Genomic DNA, 18951 nt, shown 5'->3' with positions numbered 1-18951 from the left:
ACTCTATGGCGCCTTAGGGTGACCTTTAGGGTCGCAGGAGGCCTAAAATATAGGCAGAGGAGGCCTGGAAGGGATGATCTATAGAGATGTTTTTCTGTCTTTCTGTCCTTATGGGAGAACACCAGCTGTTCTTAGTTTGTAACCTTGAGTGTGCAAAGAGATATAAAAGTGGAGGAAAACTCTCCCGCCTTTGTCACACTCGGGCAGGGCACTGTATCTGTTTGACTGTGAACCTTTCTTGCAAGAAATAAACCTTTAAAGCTTTAGTCGATTTGTCTTTATTGACGGAGAGTCTCTAAACAGGAATTTCCTCGACAAACTTGGCGTCAGAAGTATGGGATTTCATGGCTGTGTCTTCTGACCTGACAGCGGAACGGTGACCGTATACTGAACAATAGACACGTTCAGCCCTAACCCCGACTAGGAATTAAGGGAGACAGGGGCCGATCCGCGGAGGCCAGGGGAGGCACCACTGGAATCAAACGAACCAAATCAAGCCTCCAAAACTGAGACTCTCGGTAAGACAAATTGATTTTCTTTTTTTTTTGGGAAAAAAAGTAAATTGAAAGTAAATAGGTAAATTTGGTAAAAGGGAATGAACCATACTGACAATTGACAAGGGTTACACTGACGGCAGCTGAGGGATCTCAAAAGAGAAACTAAGGTTGTGGCAGGAGGTGTAACAGGTCTGTGCGAGACGTACACCGAAGGCAGCCAAGACATCTCAAATCGGGAGATTGAGGTTGTAGCGGTAGGTGTACTGATCGCAACCCTGCAGCAAGACGCTTTGAGGGTAGACCAGAAGCGGCGAAGCTTCAACCCGTCCAGTCTTGGGTGAAGGATTGGTCCTGTCGGAGACGTCTGACAGGGAACAGGGCGCGCGCCCGCCTAGGGATACGGTCAAAAGTCAGTATGGGGAAAGCCCAGAGCAAATTTGGGAAATATGACACCCCAGTATTTAGTAAAATGAAGAAGTCGGCTGGTGAAAGATGTATGAAGGACATAGGAAAGTTGATTATGTATCATGAGTTTCCTAGGGAGGGAACCTTGAGTGTTGTGAAGCTGAAAGCAAGGGAGGGCAGTGAGGTGCCAAAGAAATGTTGTAAGAGGCATGTGTGTAAGGAATGTGAGGAGACGGTGAATTGTTGGCTTAGGGAGGCAGAGAGAAGAGAAAGAAGAGCCTTACAAAAAGCAATGAGAGGGAGTGAAACGAAGATCGGGAAAAAAAAAAACAGACAATAGTAGAGGATAATGAGGAAAAGATTGATAGAATGTTGAAGGAATTAAAAGTGAGTGAAGGGGAAATTAGGAAATTAAAAGAAGGAAGAACATTTGCATTAATCACAAATACTAATATGTCTGATGTTTCTGTCTTTAAACATGTTCCACCGCCGTACAATGTCCATCACTACCCGGTGGCCGAGCTGCGCGCTTTGAAAGTTGATCCCGACCTCGACTGCTCCCCTCCGAAACACCCTACAGCACCGCAAGAAGAAGCAGCAGCATGTGGAGCTGAGCCAGACGCACTGCCCGAGGAGACTCTAGGGGGTGACAAGCTGAGCACCGAACCGAACTGTTAAGGTTTTGTGAAGAATTCAGCCCGACGATGCTAGAGCTAAGGAGACTTTTGCTGTCAAAGCTGGGGCCGACGAACTGGTACAAGATCAGGGGCAGAGTGCCAGAGAACGATTACAGAAGGAAGAGCAGCGACTGCGATGATCCTGCAAATTATGCATACCGGAGAGATGTGGACAGGGTCGTTGACACGATCAAAGACACGTTTCCGATGAGAATCGACATGTCCAGAGTCAGCCGATGCCAGCAGGAGAAAGATGAAAGGGTCGATGAGTACTACTGCCGCCTGCACGAGGCATTCAACCAATTCTCAGGTCTGACGGAACCGGCGGACAGAGGTCAAGAGCCGGGGAGATGGGAGAGTCATTTGAGAAATGCCTTCCTGGACGGACTGAGACCGGACATTGCAGAAAAGGTAAAAATTTCCTGCATTGAGTTCAGAGAAGCAAGATTGGCCACAGTTTTGATTCACGCACGGCACGCTGATAAGCTGCGGAGAGAGAAGCGTGAGAAGAAACAGGCCAGAATGGACAGAGATCTACAGCTGAGTTTGGCGAAGATAGCCACAGGTGCGCGAAGAAAGAACCGCAAAGGCTGGGCCAGAGGAAAAAAGGAGAGAGGCCCAGCGAAACCTCAGCGCAAGTGGAGCTGCTGGATATGTGAGACCGACGACCATGACTTCAGAGGCTGCTCCAAATGCCGTGCATGCAAACAGGATGGACATTGGGCTGAGAATTGCCCCAAAGCGAAGAAGCAAGAGGGAAAATGGATCGGACTGATGCCAGGAGGGGAACGGGGAGCAGGAGGGGGAGGAGGAGACGAGCGAGCGGCCACAAGTAAAGGGAAGTGAATATAAATCAATTACACACACATACGCATACGCATACAAATACACTGATGTACTGACTGCTCTTTGCAATGAAGAAAAGCTTGCTTTCCTGTGTCTGTGTCTGAAATGAATGATGATGCTGTTGAAAAACAGTATGCTATGTATAAGTCTGGGGCGTTTAAAGTAATGCCAAAAATATTCACTGATAGTTCAGGGAAAACAAATTGAATTTTTAGCTGATTCAGGGGCTACAAGATCAACCGTGCGGCTATGTGACTTACCATGTGTACCAGAGCTAACAGATCAATTTTCTGGGTCTCTCTGTGCGTTAGGACGTACAATGTCTGAGAGATTTACAGAACCATTAATTTGCGAAACAGAAACAGGAAGGGTGCTAAAACATGCATTCTTGCTTTCAAAAACTTGTCCCGTACCCATTTTAGGACGAGATCTGATGTGCAAACTGAATTTGAGGCTCATTGCTGAATCTCACGGGTGGTGTCAGATGTGTAAAAAGAGATGAGCAATGGAGCTGTTTGCACGAAGAGTCTCAATGGGCTTACGAATGGCACATCATAAATCATGATTGGGCTACAATGATGTGCGAAAAAGCTAGGGAATGTGTAACATGCTCTGAGGCAGAAATAGTGGCACCTGATGATTTGCATTGTACGTCACATGTCGTAGTGGAAAGGGATGAAAACTATGAAAAAGATTGGTTTGAGCAGACTTGTGCAGAAACTCTGAGTTTTGACAAAATGTTTTGGCGAAAGGATGTGTGTGCGTTGGCAGCATGCCTTTCAGAGGCGCAGTCTAAACAATGTACAGAGCAGACAGTTCCACATTTGTCGTTAGCGAAGGCTGAAGGACAGGCTTGGGCAGAGGTTGGGTTGTTTATAAAACAATGTGTCGATAGTTTAGACTGGAGAGAAATAGACTCAGGATTGAAACACAGTGAGACTTTGAAAGCATTTATGATGACAGTTGAATGCAAAATTGAGGTTGAAAGAATTATAAGACCAATTCTAAATGACAAAACTGACTGGGAGAATCAGTGCATGGTAAATGTTTACACCTCAGATATGCACCCTGCTTTGGCAGAGGTGCCTTCTAAATTCTGGGCAAAACACAAATATGATGTGGGCTTGGTTAAGGGATGTAAACCGGTTGTGATCACTCCAAAATCTGATTACAGACCATGTCAACACCAGTACCTCCTGAAAAAAACAGTGTTTGAGGCACTATTGAAAAAAGGTGTAATAATGCTATGTAATGATTTTTCCTGTGAAAAAAGTGGCGCTTTGTCCACGATTTAAAAGTAAATGCAGTAAACGCAGCTGTCAGAAAAAGAGCTCCATTAGTGCCAAATCTATATGCATTTTTGTTGCAAAATTTCACAAGATGTGACATTCTACTCAGTGGTAGACTTGCCTGGAGCCTCTGACCCTGACAGCTGGAACTGCTGTATTTCGATATGTAGCACACTGTCAAAAGCTACAGTTTTAAACTAAAAGTTTACATTTTTTAAAGACATGTCATACCCCCAACAGCAAATCCCTGTCTGAGAATAAAAAAAAAAAAAAAAAACCAAATGTTGTCATTTTTGGGAGTGTGTTCATGTTGCAGAACATTCATCCCTAACTATGTGAGTATTGAACAGCCCCTGTGAGCCCTAACTCTAGGGAAGGGGTTGAGATCATGCAACAAGATTGAGGGGCCAGGGGAGGCGGCCGAGGCATTCCTGAACATAAAGTTTCAGCTGTCTCTGGTGCCAACTTTGGACCTACAGGTACCAAATAATTCTTTTTGTTGAGATGGTGGATGAGAAAATGGGTTTATGACCTCTGTTTTATTGCAGTATCATGGAGACAGACTGTGGCCTATTTTTTCAAACAAGCTACAACTAGTAGTAACAGGCCTGCCTAGCTGTCTGAGGGCAGTGGCATCTGCTGAGAAGGCCTTAATGACATCTAGAGATTTCATAGGGTATTATGACCTGGCATTGATTGTCTGGCACACAGCGTCCATGATTCTGCATGAACAGAAAACATTGCATATATTGACGGCTCAGTGGTCGTGATACCACACTATCTTGTTCGATATTTCGAGAATAGCGTTAAACGTTGCACAACCTTGAATCCTGCCACCCTCCTTCACACAGAGGAGGATGGATAGGAACAACTGTTGTTTGACTGTGTTTGATCAAGTGAGTATGCTACGTCCAGATCTTTCTGATGTACCACTTGAAAACACGAAATGTCCTCTTTGTGGATGGTTCAGCGTTCAGAGATCCACAAACAGGTCAGAACAAAGTTGACTATTCTGTGATGACTGAATTTGAAATTGAAACATTTGGCTCGTTGCCATAAAACTATTCAGCACAAGCAGCAGAGCTTGTGACTCTAACAGAGGCGTGAAAACTCAGGACGAATAAGTGTGTTACACTGAGTTTTTTCAAGATTTTAAAATTTAGATGGGCGCCCAATAATTCATGCTCCCCATTTAGGCAGCTTCATTAGAAGCAATTTTGCTGCCTGACAAGATACCCATTTGTAAATGTGCAGCACACACAAATAACAAAGATTTTGTATCCACAGGAAACGTCAGAGCGGACGCGACAGCGAAGGTCGCTGTGGCTAAATAGCCAAAGAAACAGAATGTACTTTGTTATCTGAAAATAACGATAATACTTTCTTCTTGTTTACAGAACATGCAGACTTTTGCTTTAGGGACAGAGAGAAACCTGTGGAGGAAGTCTGGCTGGACGTTGTTTGGGAAAGCTGTGATGGCAAGCCTTGTTTACCCCGACACTTCTTTCCTCACTATGCAAAAAATGATGCATGGGTTGGACCAAGCATCAGAAGGGGGAATGGTAGCACAGATGAAAGAATTGTGGTCACAAAGGGGTTAACAAAATTTTGTGGAAATTTTTTGTAAAAGATGTGTAATTTGGAACAAACATAATGTGGCAAAAGGGATAAAAATGTCCCGAGCATCTCAGCCACCACCAGCAGACTCATTTGGTGATGGTTTTCATTAAATTGACCCCATGTGGGGGGGGGGGAGTACTGCTTGGTGATGATTGACATGTGGTCCAAATAGGTGGAGGTTTTTCCAGTCCCGCAACAGGCAGCAGCTGCAGCAGTAGAAAAGGCTGTGTTGACTGAAATAGTCCCGAGATGTAAAAATCCATGGGGAAAATAGCTCAGACAATGCCACACATTTTGTTAATGAGGGAATAAAACAAAATGGTCAAATTTGTGAGGAAACTGGACTTACATGGGTTAAGGTGCTTCCCATTGTTCTTGGATACAAGATATGGGAATAGAAGGGGGGCAAACAACAGCTGCCATCAACAGGATCATGTGAGCATGAGATGTTAGGTTGTTGCAAAGAAATGTCTTCTCTGTTGTCTAAATGTCTGTGTACAGGTGAAAGCTGCTTAAGGAAAGGGTGCTGAAAGTTCCTTGCACAACATCAAACCCGGTGATTTCGTGGGATTTCATGGGGGAGGAGATCTGAGGAATGAGTAAAAGGTGGCTGGGCCGTTCAAGGTGTTCCTAACTACCCACACAGCGGTGAAGGGAGCTGAAAGAGCCACGTGGATTCATGCCAGCCACTGTAAAAGGTCCCATCTACATCCTAGGAGGAGGAGCGGATGGAGTAAAGAGATTCGAGGCAGATGTCAACAAATGCCAGAGTCCGGTTCAAACAACAAGTGCTTGTATCAGTGAAAGAGAAAGGGTGACTGGAAAGCAGTATGGAAGCAGCCTGCATACAAGTTAAAGCTTATTGTTTGATTTCAAGACTAACATAATTACTGACATGAGAAGGGCCGTAAAAGAGCCCACGAGTATACAACTCATGATTTGAATGGTTAGCACATCTGAGGGGAAAATGGGGATACTAACTGTTGTGTCCATAATGTATTTTTCAGCTTGTTTCCAGCTCAGTACAGAGACTGGTGACATCTAGCGTCTCACCGAAAATGGTGAAGATACATGTGGGTGATGAAAATGTAGTGGTAGGTTTTTGATTTGGAGACAACTATTAGTGACAATGACAGTAGTAGTGGAACTTATAGTGAAATGAATTAAGACGAGACAAAGAATAAAGAATACGAGATGAAATGACGAGGGTTTAAAGCAGGACATTGTCCGTGTTACGAGACAATGCACCAAGACGAAGGGTTTGCCCGTATTCATGTCTGAAACTATAATGTATGATTGGCCAACAAAAGGGGAAGATCCCAAACAAAAAGCATTGACATGTTTTAAGCTTCTTTAAACTTAAGAGAATGATCATTTTTACGAAAATGAGAAATGAAGAGTATAAATGTGATGTAAGGGCTTGAGTTTGCTATTTTTGTATTATGAATTGTACTGCATGTGTTAGAAAAATGTAATCTTAGAAATATATAACCAGTAGTGATGAAGTTTTGAGTTTCATATGAGTAACATCTCTGTTTGGTATCTGAGGAGTGACTGAGGGTCTGACCCATGTCAGGAATGCAATAACAGTGTTTATTCGTTTAGCCCGGCTTCCAGAGGGCAAATGTGAAGATGTGAAAATATGTTTTAATTACCAGTAGATGATTAAGAGTGATTAGCATAGTAATGAATTTTCTAATGACTAAGATTAGTAATCAATAAATGATAAAAAGGGGGAATTGTTGGGGAAAATTCATGAGGGGTGATTTTTATGCTTATGTGAGACATCTTAGAATACTAGAGATTGAGAAAAACAACAGGTGGTAAAGTGATGACCAGACTCGTCTGTGAGAGGGCCTCTGCCTGTGTAGGGAGTTGGGGACTCTATGGCGCCTTAGGGTGACCTTTAGGGTCGCAGGAGGCCTAAAATATAGGCAGAGGAGGCCTGGAAGGGATGATCTATAGAGATGTTTTTCTGTCTTTCTGTCCTTATGGGAGAACACCAGCTGTTCTTAGTTTGTAACCTTGAGTGTGCAAAGAGATATAAAAGTGGAGGAAAACTCTCCCGCCTTTGTCACACTCGGGCAGGGCACTGTATCTGTTTGACTGTGAACCTTTCTTGCAAGAAATAAACCTTTAAAGCTTTAGTCGATTTGTCTTTATTGACGGAGAGTCTCTAAACAGGAATTTCCTCGACAGCTTAACGCAGTGTTATGCATTGTACAGTGTTGAAGTTCACAACGTAGAGGTGTGCCCGGTTCGCTTACAAAAGCAAATTGCAAGCACTTTCCACAGTTAACATATGACACCCACTGAGAAACGTCCTGCTCCAGTCGTGCTTGCAAAACAGTTTCTTGTCGATGTGCCACTTCAACCGTTTCATCGTCAGACTCAGGCTCGAATTGATAGGGTAAAATCGAGGCTCTTTTCTATGCATTAACAAGTCTCCGCAGCTGTCATTCAGTTATGCCAATGGGCGTTTCGTTTTTGCGCTGTAGCGGTAGACCAATCTAAAAGGACTGCACCATCTGACCAATCACAGCAGTGAGGGCTCACTGAAAGGAGGGGTTTAGAGAGACTGATTCTTCGAAACTGCTTCACACGAGTCGTTTACGAATTTTTTAGTCGTTTTGTTTAGAAACGGGGTAAAATTAAATCTAATTTTGGAGAAAACTAAAGTGTTTTTTGAACTTGCATACATGTAAACCTTTTTTAAGAGACTAATACAACAATATTAACTACCTCTAAAATGGCATAATAGGGGCACTTTAGGGAAATGGTGTGTTGGAGCAAGTTGAAGCCAAACTCTACAGGACAGTGGCCCTCCAGTAGCAGGATTTAACACCACTGAGGTTATAAAACTACGTTAATACCATGCCATTTAATTCATATTCATGAGCCAAGTTGGTGAGTTTAATAAAGTTTTCCTACTTTTCAGTCCATTCTTACACCACTGTCCACTGAAAATGAGTGATTTGAACACTTCAGAGTACTTGTAACAGGAACCTACTGGTAACATCTGCTTCTTTACTACTACTAAGCATACTGAACCGCATTTGAATGAATCTGACATATGCGCAGTAAAACATAGTAGACTTTCCTGCCTCACCACTTCACCCTCAGTGTCTGAAATATACTCTGAGCTTTGGCATACTACAGAAATGCTGAGAGTCTTCCATGCCTTTATTATTTAGGCTGTGAACAGCAGAACAGCAGAACTGGAAAAAAGGGACACTTTTAGAGAATGGATTCTGCATCAAAGATTACTTAAAGGAGACCTATTGTGCCCCTTTTTACAATATTTTTTGTAAGTCTCATGTGTCCCCAGAATGTGTCTGTGAAGCTTCAGCTCAAAATACCCTACAGATGTCGGCACCGATAGCCTTGTGGGCAGTGTGTCAACACGCAGTGCCATTGCGCTTCGGGCGTCCCGTGTTCAAGTCTCGGCTCACGGACCTTTCCCGATCCTGTCCCCCTCTCACTTCCACTTCATTTCCTGTCTCACTACTATCCTATCAGTAAAAATGGCAAAAATAAATCTTAAAAAAAAAATACCCTACAGATTATTTGCTATATCATTTTGAAAATGCCCATTTAGATTGGAACCATAAACACGCATTTCTCTTTAAATGCAATTGAGCTGCTGCTCTCCGCTCTCTTCCCAAAATAGAGCTGTACCTTGGTTATTCTGCCAAAAAACATGTTTGGTTTTATTATGTCTATTGCACTGAAATCATGCATTTTACACCGTATCCGTTTAAACTTCTGATAAAGGGTTTTCTGAGCGCACACAGCCAAAACACGCACACAGAAAGTGGCTGTCACAAGGCATGTAAGTACTAAACAAAGTTCTCTTTAGTGTCTTATTGCGCTTAAACTGTCAATTACACACAAGTTTAGGTTAAAAACACACAAGTTGCAAAAACAGTTATGTCTGTGAAGGTAAACAGCTGGGGAAAAAAACCTGAGACTATGACTTTAAATTGTGTTCAGCCTTGCTCAAACTTTTGCCATGGCTTTAGAACTGGTACACTGTTGTCGCTTGCAGAAAAAATGTCGGCGCCATGGGTGGAAATGTGCAGATTAAAGGGACAAATAGCTCAAAATACCCCACATCTAAGTGGTATTTTAGAACCTTTAGAAATTTCAAGAACTACCACAGTACGGCTAATGGGAACCTGCTGTCAACATCTGCACCTACTTCTAAGGGCAGGGGTGTTCAAACTCAGTCCTGGAGGGCTGGTGTCCTGCAGAGTTTAGCTCCAACTTGCTTCAACACACCTGCTGGGAAGTTCCTAGTATGCCTAGCAAGAGCTTGATTAGCTGGTTCAGGTTTGTCTAATTGGGGTTTAAGCTAAACTCTGCAGAACTGAGTTTGGGCACCCCTGTCTAAGGGTCTCTGCAAGTTCTATGCGTGGCCTCACCTGCAGGGTTTGAAGGCAGGATCACCTGTTCTCTCGCTTTCACTCCCATGTTTCTGCCCAGCGGCGGGCTGAACATCAATAGGTGACACTCTGGCCTGCAAGAGAGACCGGTGCCCTGACCCATGACCTGCTTCTGGTCTCAGAGGAGCGAGAACTGGACTGGAGGTTGAAGATGAGTTCACCAGGGATGTGGTAAAAAATGAAGTTGACTTGCTACTATTAATAAATAATGACTTGTCTTGATCTTGTATGGAGGGTTGACTGGTTGAGTTCAGTCCAGCTTCTGGTTTCTGGCTGGATGATGATTTGGCAGGAGGCAGCGGGGCCCGACTCTTCTTTTTTGAAACTCCACTATCAAGCAGGACATTTTCAGCATTCTTGGGATCATTCACATTGCTGAGAACCATATCAAGGACTGAATCAGGCATTGAAGGTATGTGTTCTCCAAGAGAGTCTAGTTTAGACTTTTCTGGCAAATCCTTGTGTTCGCTCTCTGTTGAAGAAAGGTCATCAGAGTGCAAAGGATCGGGTTTGGTAGAAGGTTCTTCAGATGCAAGAAGATCATCAAGTTTGTTAGTCGACTCATATAGTTGATCAATGCAAGAATTTGAGGCAACACTGGTTTCATGTTCAGTCAAGTGGATTTTATCAATTGCTAAAAAGTTGTTGGGTTCAGTTTCAGATGCAAAAGTCTTGCAAGATTTTGTCTGTAATGTAGGCTTTGGAGCCGGACCCTTATTGTGTTTAGTTGTTTTGACCTCGGTAGATATAAAAGGGTTGGTTTCTTGTTTGGGATGACCCTGGATAAGATGCGATAAACCGGTGTTCTCAAAATTGTCTGACTCATCTTGCAAAACTGGGCACACTTTGTTATTCTGGTCTTTTTCCTGGAATCTAGATCTAGGAGTTGTGGATTGGTCTGCATGATCGTTTTGGATTTCTTGCTTGTTCTTTGGTGGTAAAGGTGCCAGACGCTTGTCCCGTCGTAAACTGCGGAAATTAGAGTCTCCGCCGTCCTCAGATGCTCTAGATGGAAAAGCTTCTGTGGCTTCAGGAATTTCTGGTGTATTTGGAGAGACATCTTGTTTTCCCATCGGTGTCTTGTTCTGGGGAGGCATCGGGGCATGTCGTTTCCTCTCTGACTTTTCTGCGGTGTCCCCAAGATGGACAACTTTCTCAGTGTTTCCACTATCGACATCTGAGTCATCTAAGAACGGGTTGGTGTTTGGCACAGATGCTTGGGAAAAGAAGATCCCAGAAACAGAAGAACTGAAGGAGCAGGATAATGAGAGGAAAGATTAAAATACGCTGGTAAGCATTTAAAAGCCAGTTTCCTTTGGTCAACAACCATCAAAACTACTTTTGAATCATAAAAACTGACCCCAATTACTTTCATAAAACATGCTCCGGGAATTACTGAGCAAATGTTATCAGTATCATAAATGTTTTTAAGGAATAGTCATGGAAATTACAATTACGTCACCATTTACTCATCCTCATGTTTCGAACTGGTTTGGAATATGTTTATGGACATTTATTACATTTGAGCAATGAAAAACTTGCACAAAAACCTACTGTAACTGCTGCCTTAAAAAGATAACTGGTTTAGATTTAAGGAGCCACCCACAAATCATGCTATTTGCTCTATGGTCTCCTACACATTCCAGAACTGTTTCATGAAGCCCTCAAATGCATGAGTAAGAGAAAAGGAACTGCCTGATCAGCTGTTTTCCAGGGAAACAGATTTCTCCAGCTTCCTCTGGGTTAGACCTCAATCAAGTTTCAACACGAGCGCTAACACAATGAGGGTTAGAGACCTTATAAATAACTGTCAGCATTAATGCATTTCAGCAGAAATAAACAGATAAGACCAAGACTCTATATTTAGGTTTGGGTATTTCATTTGGTTAAGGGTTATTCAGCTTAGTCGGTATGATAATCATCTTCAGAAAACATGAGAAAAACAAAAAGTTAATGTGGATTGTATTTTGAGTCCTTGAAAAAGTTTAAAGAACCATTTCATGCCAGACGTTTTTTGGACTTGTACAAACACGCACTCATACTAACACACACACGGACTTCTGCATATTTCATAATAGAGCCAAATGCTCTTACATGGCGGCGTTAATCATGACAGCATGGGGTTATGGGCCCACTGAAATCAAGTTAGTCTAAGCATACTACAGAAACACTGAGAGGCACTTCCATGCCTTTAATATTCAAGCTGTGATCATGGGTCATGGATTTGCCTTCCAGCAGAATTGGTAAAAAAGCAGACGCTTGGAGAATGATTTGAAACAGCTATGAAGAGTTATAAAGAAAGTTGAGAGTTCTTAGAGTTGCAAAGAGTTGTTAGAGTCAGCCTGATGTCTGTCAAGCCACAAACGCGATGAAAAAGGAGTGCTTTCTTTTGGTTCTGATTGGCACACTGAAGCTTAATGCTTTCTACAAAAAGGGTCTAGGTTTGCTTGTTTATATAGAACTTTTTATATAAAGTGGCCCGCCCACAGTGACATCCCATTGGGCTAAAATCTGCCTCACACAGCTGTATATTAAACATCAAAGATGTTCTGAGTAGCTGATTTTAACACAGCATTTTGTTTTCATTGAGAACAGATAAATTATTGGCATTAGGGCTACTGTCATTATTTTGGTAATCAAGTAATCGGTTGATTAATCGAGTAAATTGGACAATATTTTTTTTGTAGTAATAAAAATTGGCAAACAATAGCCTTTAAAATTACTTAAAATACATATATAATAGCAACGAGGAAATAATAATTTGTTTAAATAAAGTATCAAAAGCAAGTAATTTTATGGTTTTATTGAACAATACAGTTAAAATACTGTACATAATGTATTATAAACAATAGAGTTAACATACATTACGCATTAAACCAAATGACTGCAGAGGCCGCCAATGGTCTGACGATTGCAATCCAATCCTTGTTTAATACTGACTAAACATTTAATTCAAATATCCACTTAATCTTTAATATTTTGACATTTCTTTATGACAGAAATGCTACAGCCACTGTAATTCTTTAAATACGTGGAGTATTTTGAAATTGCGATGAACACTGTGTATTGAGAATATTATGATATTGATGTATTCTCCTGTTTTTGCGTAGGTTTATAAATGATCTACCTTATAAACATGATGAAATGCTGCATGTTGCATTCTCAAACTCACGACAATATGTAGAGATGGAGTTTGAGACACTACACACATGTAAATAATAACAGTTTGTGTGGAGCAGCATTTACTGTGAACAGAGCCACTCTGACACGAATGTACATGACACATATATAATTAAAACGCATATATTGATTTAATTTAATCAATATATGCGAATTCAATAATGTGAATTTACAATAGCTTTATGCTTTATTATAATTTTAAATGGGCCTTGGAAAATAGTCTAATAATGCGTTTCATAGATTCTGGTCCATGGAATGCTCCACTTTTGGCATTTTGCCGGTTACTCGACACATGCAAAATGCATTTGAGAATTTTTTTAAATCAAGTACTCGAACTGAATTGAGGAATCGTGACAGCCCTAATTGCCATGCTGTGTTTTTGGGTCTAAGTCATGTAACACAGATTATCATTCTTAGGCAAAAGGTGGTTTCACTAACAATTTACAGAAAGAAAATTGTGTTTCATGAATAATTTAAGGTTTTTCAGGGAAGACACTGACCTTGGCTTGACTGCAGAGACTTTGGTAGACCGGGCTTCAAGTTGAGACCCGGCGGGCTGCTCGAAGAGATTGGTGGAGCTCTCGTCGAATAGGAGAGGGTCTTCAAAGGGATTGGTGGATGAGAAGTAGTCCGAGTTAATCTCATCAGGCGTTTTTTTACTCGTATTCAGTCGAGCACTCCTAGGTTTTACCTTAGGTTGCTGTTCTTTCTCTTTCTTCTGTCTCTCCATTTCTTCTTTCTCTTGTCTGATTCTCTCCTGGTCTGCTTTCTCTTTCAGCTTCCTCTTCTCCTCCTCTTCCTCAGCCTCTCTTCTCGCCTGCTCCTCTCTCATCCTTTCCTCCATTCTCTTGTTCGCAAGCTCCAACTTCTCTTTCTCCAGCCGCAACCTTTCTTGATCTTTTCTTTCTTTCTCCTCAGACAGTCTTCTCTCTTCTTCCTCTTTCCTTTTTCTCTTTTCCTCTGCTTCCACCTTTTCTTTTTCCTTCCGGAGTCTTTCCTCTTCTTCAGTGCGCATTCTTTCCATCTCCATCTTTCTTGTCTCTTCTTCTTTTAGCAACTTTTCACTCTTAAGTCTTGTTCTCTCCTCCTCCTCCATTCTCTGCCGTTTATCTTCTTCCTTCCTAGCCTTTTCCTCTTCCTCCATTCTCTTCCTGTTTCCCTCTTTGATCATCTCCTCCTCAGCTTTTCTTCTTTCCTCCTCCTGCCTAACTCTTTCCTGTTCCTTCTTTATTCTGATCATTTCCTCCTGCTCAATCTTTTTTCTTTCTCTCTCCTCTTCATCAATTCTTCTCCTTTCCGCTTCTTGTTTTTCTAGCTTCCTCTTCTCTTCTTCTCTCTCAATCCGTTTCGTCTCCTCTTCCCTCTCTGTCCTCCTCCTTTCCTCCTCCATCTCCATCTGCTTCCTCTCCTCTTCCCTCTCTATCTTCTTTCTTTCCTCCTCCCTCTCCATCCGTTTCTTCTCCTCTTCCCTCTCTATCCTCTTTCTTTCCTCCTCCCTCTCAATCCGCTTCCTCTGCTCTTCCCTCTCTATCCTCTTTCTGTCTTCCTCTCTCTCAATCCTTTTCTTCTCCTCTTCCTCTCTTTCCAACTGTTTCCTCTCCTCTTCCCACGCCAATCTATTTTTTTCCTGTTCCCTCTCAATCTGTTTCCTCTCCTCCTCTTCAGCCTGTCTCCTTTCCTCCTCTAGTCTTTTCCTGACTTCCTCTTCCTGTTTCCTCTGTTCCTCTTGTCTTCTGCGCATCTCTTCCACTGCATTCTCTTGAGTCTGTATGTCAGAGGAGTCCACTGAGGTGGTGGAGGTTTTCCTGTTATGACCTCTGCGCAGGTCCTCCATGGATCCGTGTCCTGAGCTGTTCAGGCTGAAGGTGGAACCGGCCCTGGATCCTCTGGTCTCTGGGTCTTCCGTGTAGACGTGGCTTCCGTTGATGCACACGTTGCTCTGCGCCATGCCCAGTCCAAGAGAGCCGGTGCCTTGGGAAACCTTGCTGTCAGTGCTTCCGGTCCGCTTGTGCTTAAGAAATTTGAATTTCTTTTTGCCTTTGAAGATGAAAAAAAAGAGGATGAAATCACAATGACATTACATTATTGCAATTTTGTAAATAAAAGTAGTGACCTGATTAAGATGTTTACATATAGTCCACAATAGAAATTACTAGTTGAATTTATAAAAAATGATCCTGTTCAGAAGTTTACATACACTTGATTCTTAATATTGTGTTATTACCTGAATGATCCACAGCTGTTTTTGTTTGTTTGTTTTTGTGTGTGTATGTAAACACTTTCCAACCATTACTGTATGATTTTGAGGTCCATCTTTTCACACTGAGAACAACTGAGGGACTCATATACAACGATTACAGAAGGTTTAAACACTCACTGATGCTTCAGAAGGGAACACAACGCATTAAGAGTCAGGGGGTGAAAACTTTTGGAATTTGAAGATCAGGATAAAATTGTAATTATTTTGTGCAAGTATCTTCTAAAGGGCAGTACGAAAAGAAAAAATGTATATTTAGGCAAAATAAGAAAAATGTACACATCTTCATTCTGTTCAAGTTTCTACCCCTGGTTATTAATGCATTGTGTTTCTTTCTGGAGCATCAGTGAGCGTTTGAACATTCTGTAATAGGTACATATGAGTTTCTCAGTTGTCCTCAGTGTGAAAAGATGGATCTCAAAATCAGACAGTGATTGTTGCAAAGGGTTCAAATACACAAAAATGCTGAAAAACCAAAGAATTTGTCTGACTTTTTCTGAAGAACAGCGAGCAGTTTAACTGTTCAGGACAAACAAGGGACTCATGAACAACTATAACTAAACAAAAAAAAAATCATCATTCAGGTATTAAGAACCAAGTGTATGTAATTTTTGGAACAGGGTTATATTTATAAATTCAACAAGTATTTTCTCTTGTGGACTATATGTAAATAACATGCCTTTTATATGATCCCTCTTATTTTGCTAAAATAATGAACATTTTGCAGATTCTCTAAGGTGTATGTAAACTTTTGAACCCTACTGTATCATCCATCCCTAATATTGAAAATATTGCAGCAATAACTTGCGATACCTTCAGGAGACTCTACATTTAGTCCAGACGATCTGCTCAGACTGATGGCCGAGTCTTTTTCAGGCAGGGTGCCGAGTGTGGACATGGACTGGGAAATGTTACGGTGCAAACCCGGCTTGGGTGTGAAGAGGGACTTGAGTTTATTCTTCTTTTTGGCTCCAGGTGTGGCGTCACGCTCTTCTTCTCCCTCGCTGTCAGTCAGTACCTGGGCGACTGAAGGCACAATGGCGGAAGCAGAATCCGACATCCCGTCTTTCTTTTTCCCTTTCAGCTTATCCTTGAGTTTGCCAAGCCGTGAGCGTGACTTATCCTGGCCGGAGAGGTCATACATGCTGGCCGTCATGTTGTTCTTCATGAACTGAATGTCTAGGAGCACCTCACCCCTGTCTTTGTCAGCCTTTCCCGTCTTGCCCATCAACTTGAACCATCTGTTTGAAAACAAATAGCACAGGATGTTTAGTTTCAAGCATTTTTCATTTCCCAAAACACCTCATCAAAAAAAGAAAGCTAGAGGCAAGACATGAGATTAAAGATATAAGATTGTGTTTTGTCATGTAGTTAACACTTTGCAGACTTATGACAAGGTTGTTGTGCACTCAAAACTATGGGATCTCAAAGTCCGAGTAAATAGTTTCACGTGATTGTTGACATTCCTCAACTGCTATAAACCAGAACAGCATGTTGTGGTTTATTGGCCAAGACACCATCTTGTAATGACTTAAGGACTCTAGTGGACAACACTCGAAGGTCTAAAACAAGCATCCACTGTGACAAGATCTTTAACAAATGAGTTTTTAGAAATTAAAAACCTGCATTTTCTCTTTAGAAATCGATAAAATAGGTCTATCAATCTAAAAAGTCCAAAACACAACTTACAGCCTTGAGCAAGCTATTTCTTAGCTACAAAAAGTGATGTATCATGTTGTTTTCCAGGCTAAACGTTGTAGGAAATGAATGTCTGAGCTGGCAAGCTAACATGCCTGTAAGGAACAACAAACTAAGATCCATGAAAAACGGAGAGGAATAAGATGAGGACACAAGGGTGCAGTAACTGCACACAGGACTCATTTCATGAAAACTTATGTTTGCAGTAGCGTATGGCTGTGAGAATGGAGTGGGTGGCTTAGAAAAGCAATTTTGAGACACAATACTGACACTCAAGGCAGAAAACACACATTGGCAGATTAGGGTCAGGTTTAAGAAGAAAAATGGAAATTCACTAAAACCTTTTAGAAAGTCAAACGTGTTTCTTTAAAGGGACAGTTCACCCAAAAATGTAAATTCTGTCATTAATTACTCACCCTCAAGATATTTTCCATGAAATCCGAGAGTTTTCTGACCCTGCATAGACAGCAATGCAACTAAAACATGTTATGCCACAAGAAAGGTAGTAAGGGCATTGATAAATTAGTCTGTGTGACATTAGTGGTTCAGCCTTAAATTTATAAGGCTACAAGAATACTTTTTGTGAGCAAAGAACACAAATATAACAACTTTATTTAACAATTTCTTCTCTTTAGTGTCCTTCTTCACCGCCATTCACAAGAGTACCCCGGCGTATGCGTGTGACTGACACGAACAGAAGAAATTATTGAACAAAGTCATTATTTTTGTTGTCTTTGCGTACAAAAAGTATTCTCACAGCTTCATAACATTACGGTTGAACTACTGATGTCACATGGACAATTTTAACGATGTCCTTAGTATCTTTGGGCCATAAAACGTTCCAGATTGATTGAAGTCAATGCAGGATCTTAAAGCGTTCAGAATTCATCATAAATATCTTAATTTGTGTTCCAAGGATGAACAAAGGTCTTGCAGGTTTGAAAGACATGGGGGTGAGTAATTAATGCCAGAATTTTCAATTTTGGGCGAACTATCGCTTTAAACCCAACGTTAATCATTAAAAAGAAATAGTGCCTGACATAAGGGTTTGGCAATAAAATAAAACAAAACATAACAGAAAAAAAATACAAAGTCTCTGTAAAAAGTTTCACGTGATTGTTGACATAACTCAACAGCTATAAACCAGAACACTGTGTGCCTCAATGACCAAAAGATTGTCTTGTCAAACCTCAAGGACACTAGTGAAAAACAATGAGTTCAGGGTCAAAAAACAAACATTTGCTGTCTAGAAGAACTAAAGCCATGAATGAGAGCCAGCTGAAACTCAAAAAAATAAGAACAAGCCTCAAATATGACAGTTCCTGGCATAAGAAAATAAAATCTAAATAAATATAAAAAACCTTGAGGTTCAGAGGGGAAACCGGTGAAGCTTGACATCTCCAAATTCATTAAAATCTCAACACAATAACCCTTAACTTGTGTCTTGTGTCTCAGCCAGTCTCTTCAACAGCAGTTGCTACTGTAGTGTTTATGACGACAATAAACACACCAGACACAGTGAGTAATGCAATGTACCACGCTACTGAGAAAATGTTGGGCGTGTGTTTAAATTTCTTTGTGGCTAACTGCTAAGTAATACTGCGATGAGTCTGAAGCTAAATATAGCAACTCACCCTGGATTATTAGCAAATGATCCCTGCCGCTGGTCTACGCCTCAATAACATTTAGCACCATTATGCAGCACATATTTACGTCAACTAGCTGGGATAAAAATACAGCTAAAAACAACTCAGTTCTGTCTGTAATATGCATTTATATTTCTTTGAAATGTCTTAAAAAGCAGATCTTTTTAAATCAGTGAGATCAATCATAATATAGACTGTTAATGTTAAGCAGGAGTGAAACAAAATGCAAAAAACACCTACAGTACATCCATCAAGTCTTGTTTTTAAGTTTTCATGCACCAATGTAAAATATATAAACAGCAATATTTACCTATATTTGGATCAATGTAAAAAAATAAAAAAAAAAACATGCCATATATATGAAATACCTCTTCCATGTGTGTACTCACTT

At 41.3% G+C, this 18951-nt stretch overlaps 1 protein-coding gene across 2 annotated transcripts in view; it reads right to left on the bottom strand.

The window, feature by feature from the left end:
* Positions 1–18951, bottom strand: part of rab11fip1b (RAB11 family interacting protein 1 (class I) b) — a 31898-nt gene that overhangs the window by 4413 nt on the left and 8534 nt on the right. Inside the window, exons 2-4 of one of the 2 annotated variants that reach the window (XM_073829154.1) lie at positions 16030–16457; positions 13460–14996; positions 9759–11027 (exon numbers count right to left, since the gene is read on the bottom strand). In XM_073829154.1, the coding sequence (XP_073685255.1) occupies positions 9759–11027; positions 13460–14996; positions 16030–16457 (3234 nt within the window). The remainder of the gene's footprint in view (positions 1–9758; positions 11028–13459; positions 14997–16029; positions 16458–18951) is intronic. The other variant, XM_073829155.1, reaches the window with a different exon arrangement.

This window comes from Garra rufa, chromosome 23 (genome assembly GCF_049309525.1).
Source record: "Garra rufa chromosome 23, GarRuf1.0, whole genome shotgun sequence".
Lineage (NCBI taxonomy): Eukaryota > Metazoa > Chordata > Actinopteri > Cypriniformes > Cyprinidae > Garra > Garra rufa.
Note: the sequence above shows the minus strand (reverse complement) of the source record. Positions and strands in the feature narration are given on the sequence as shown.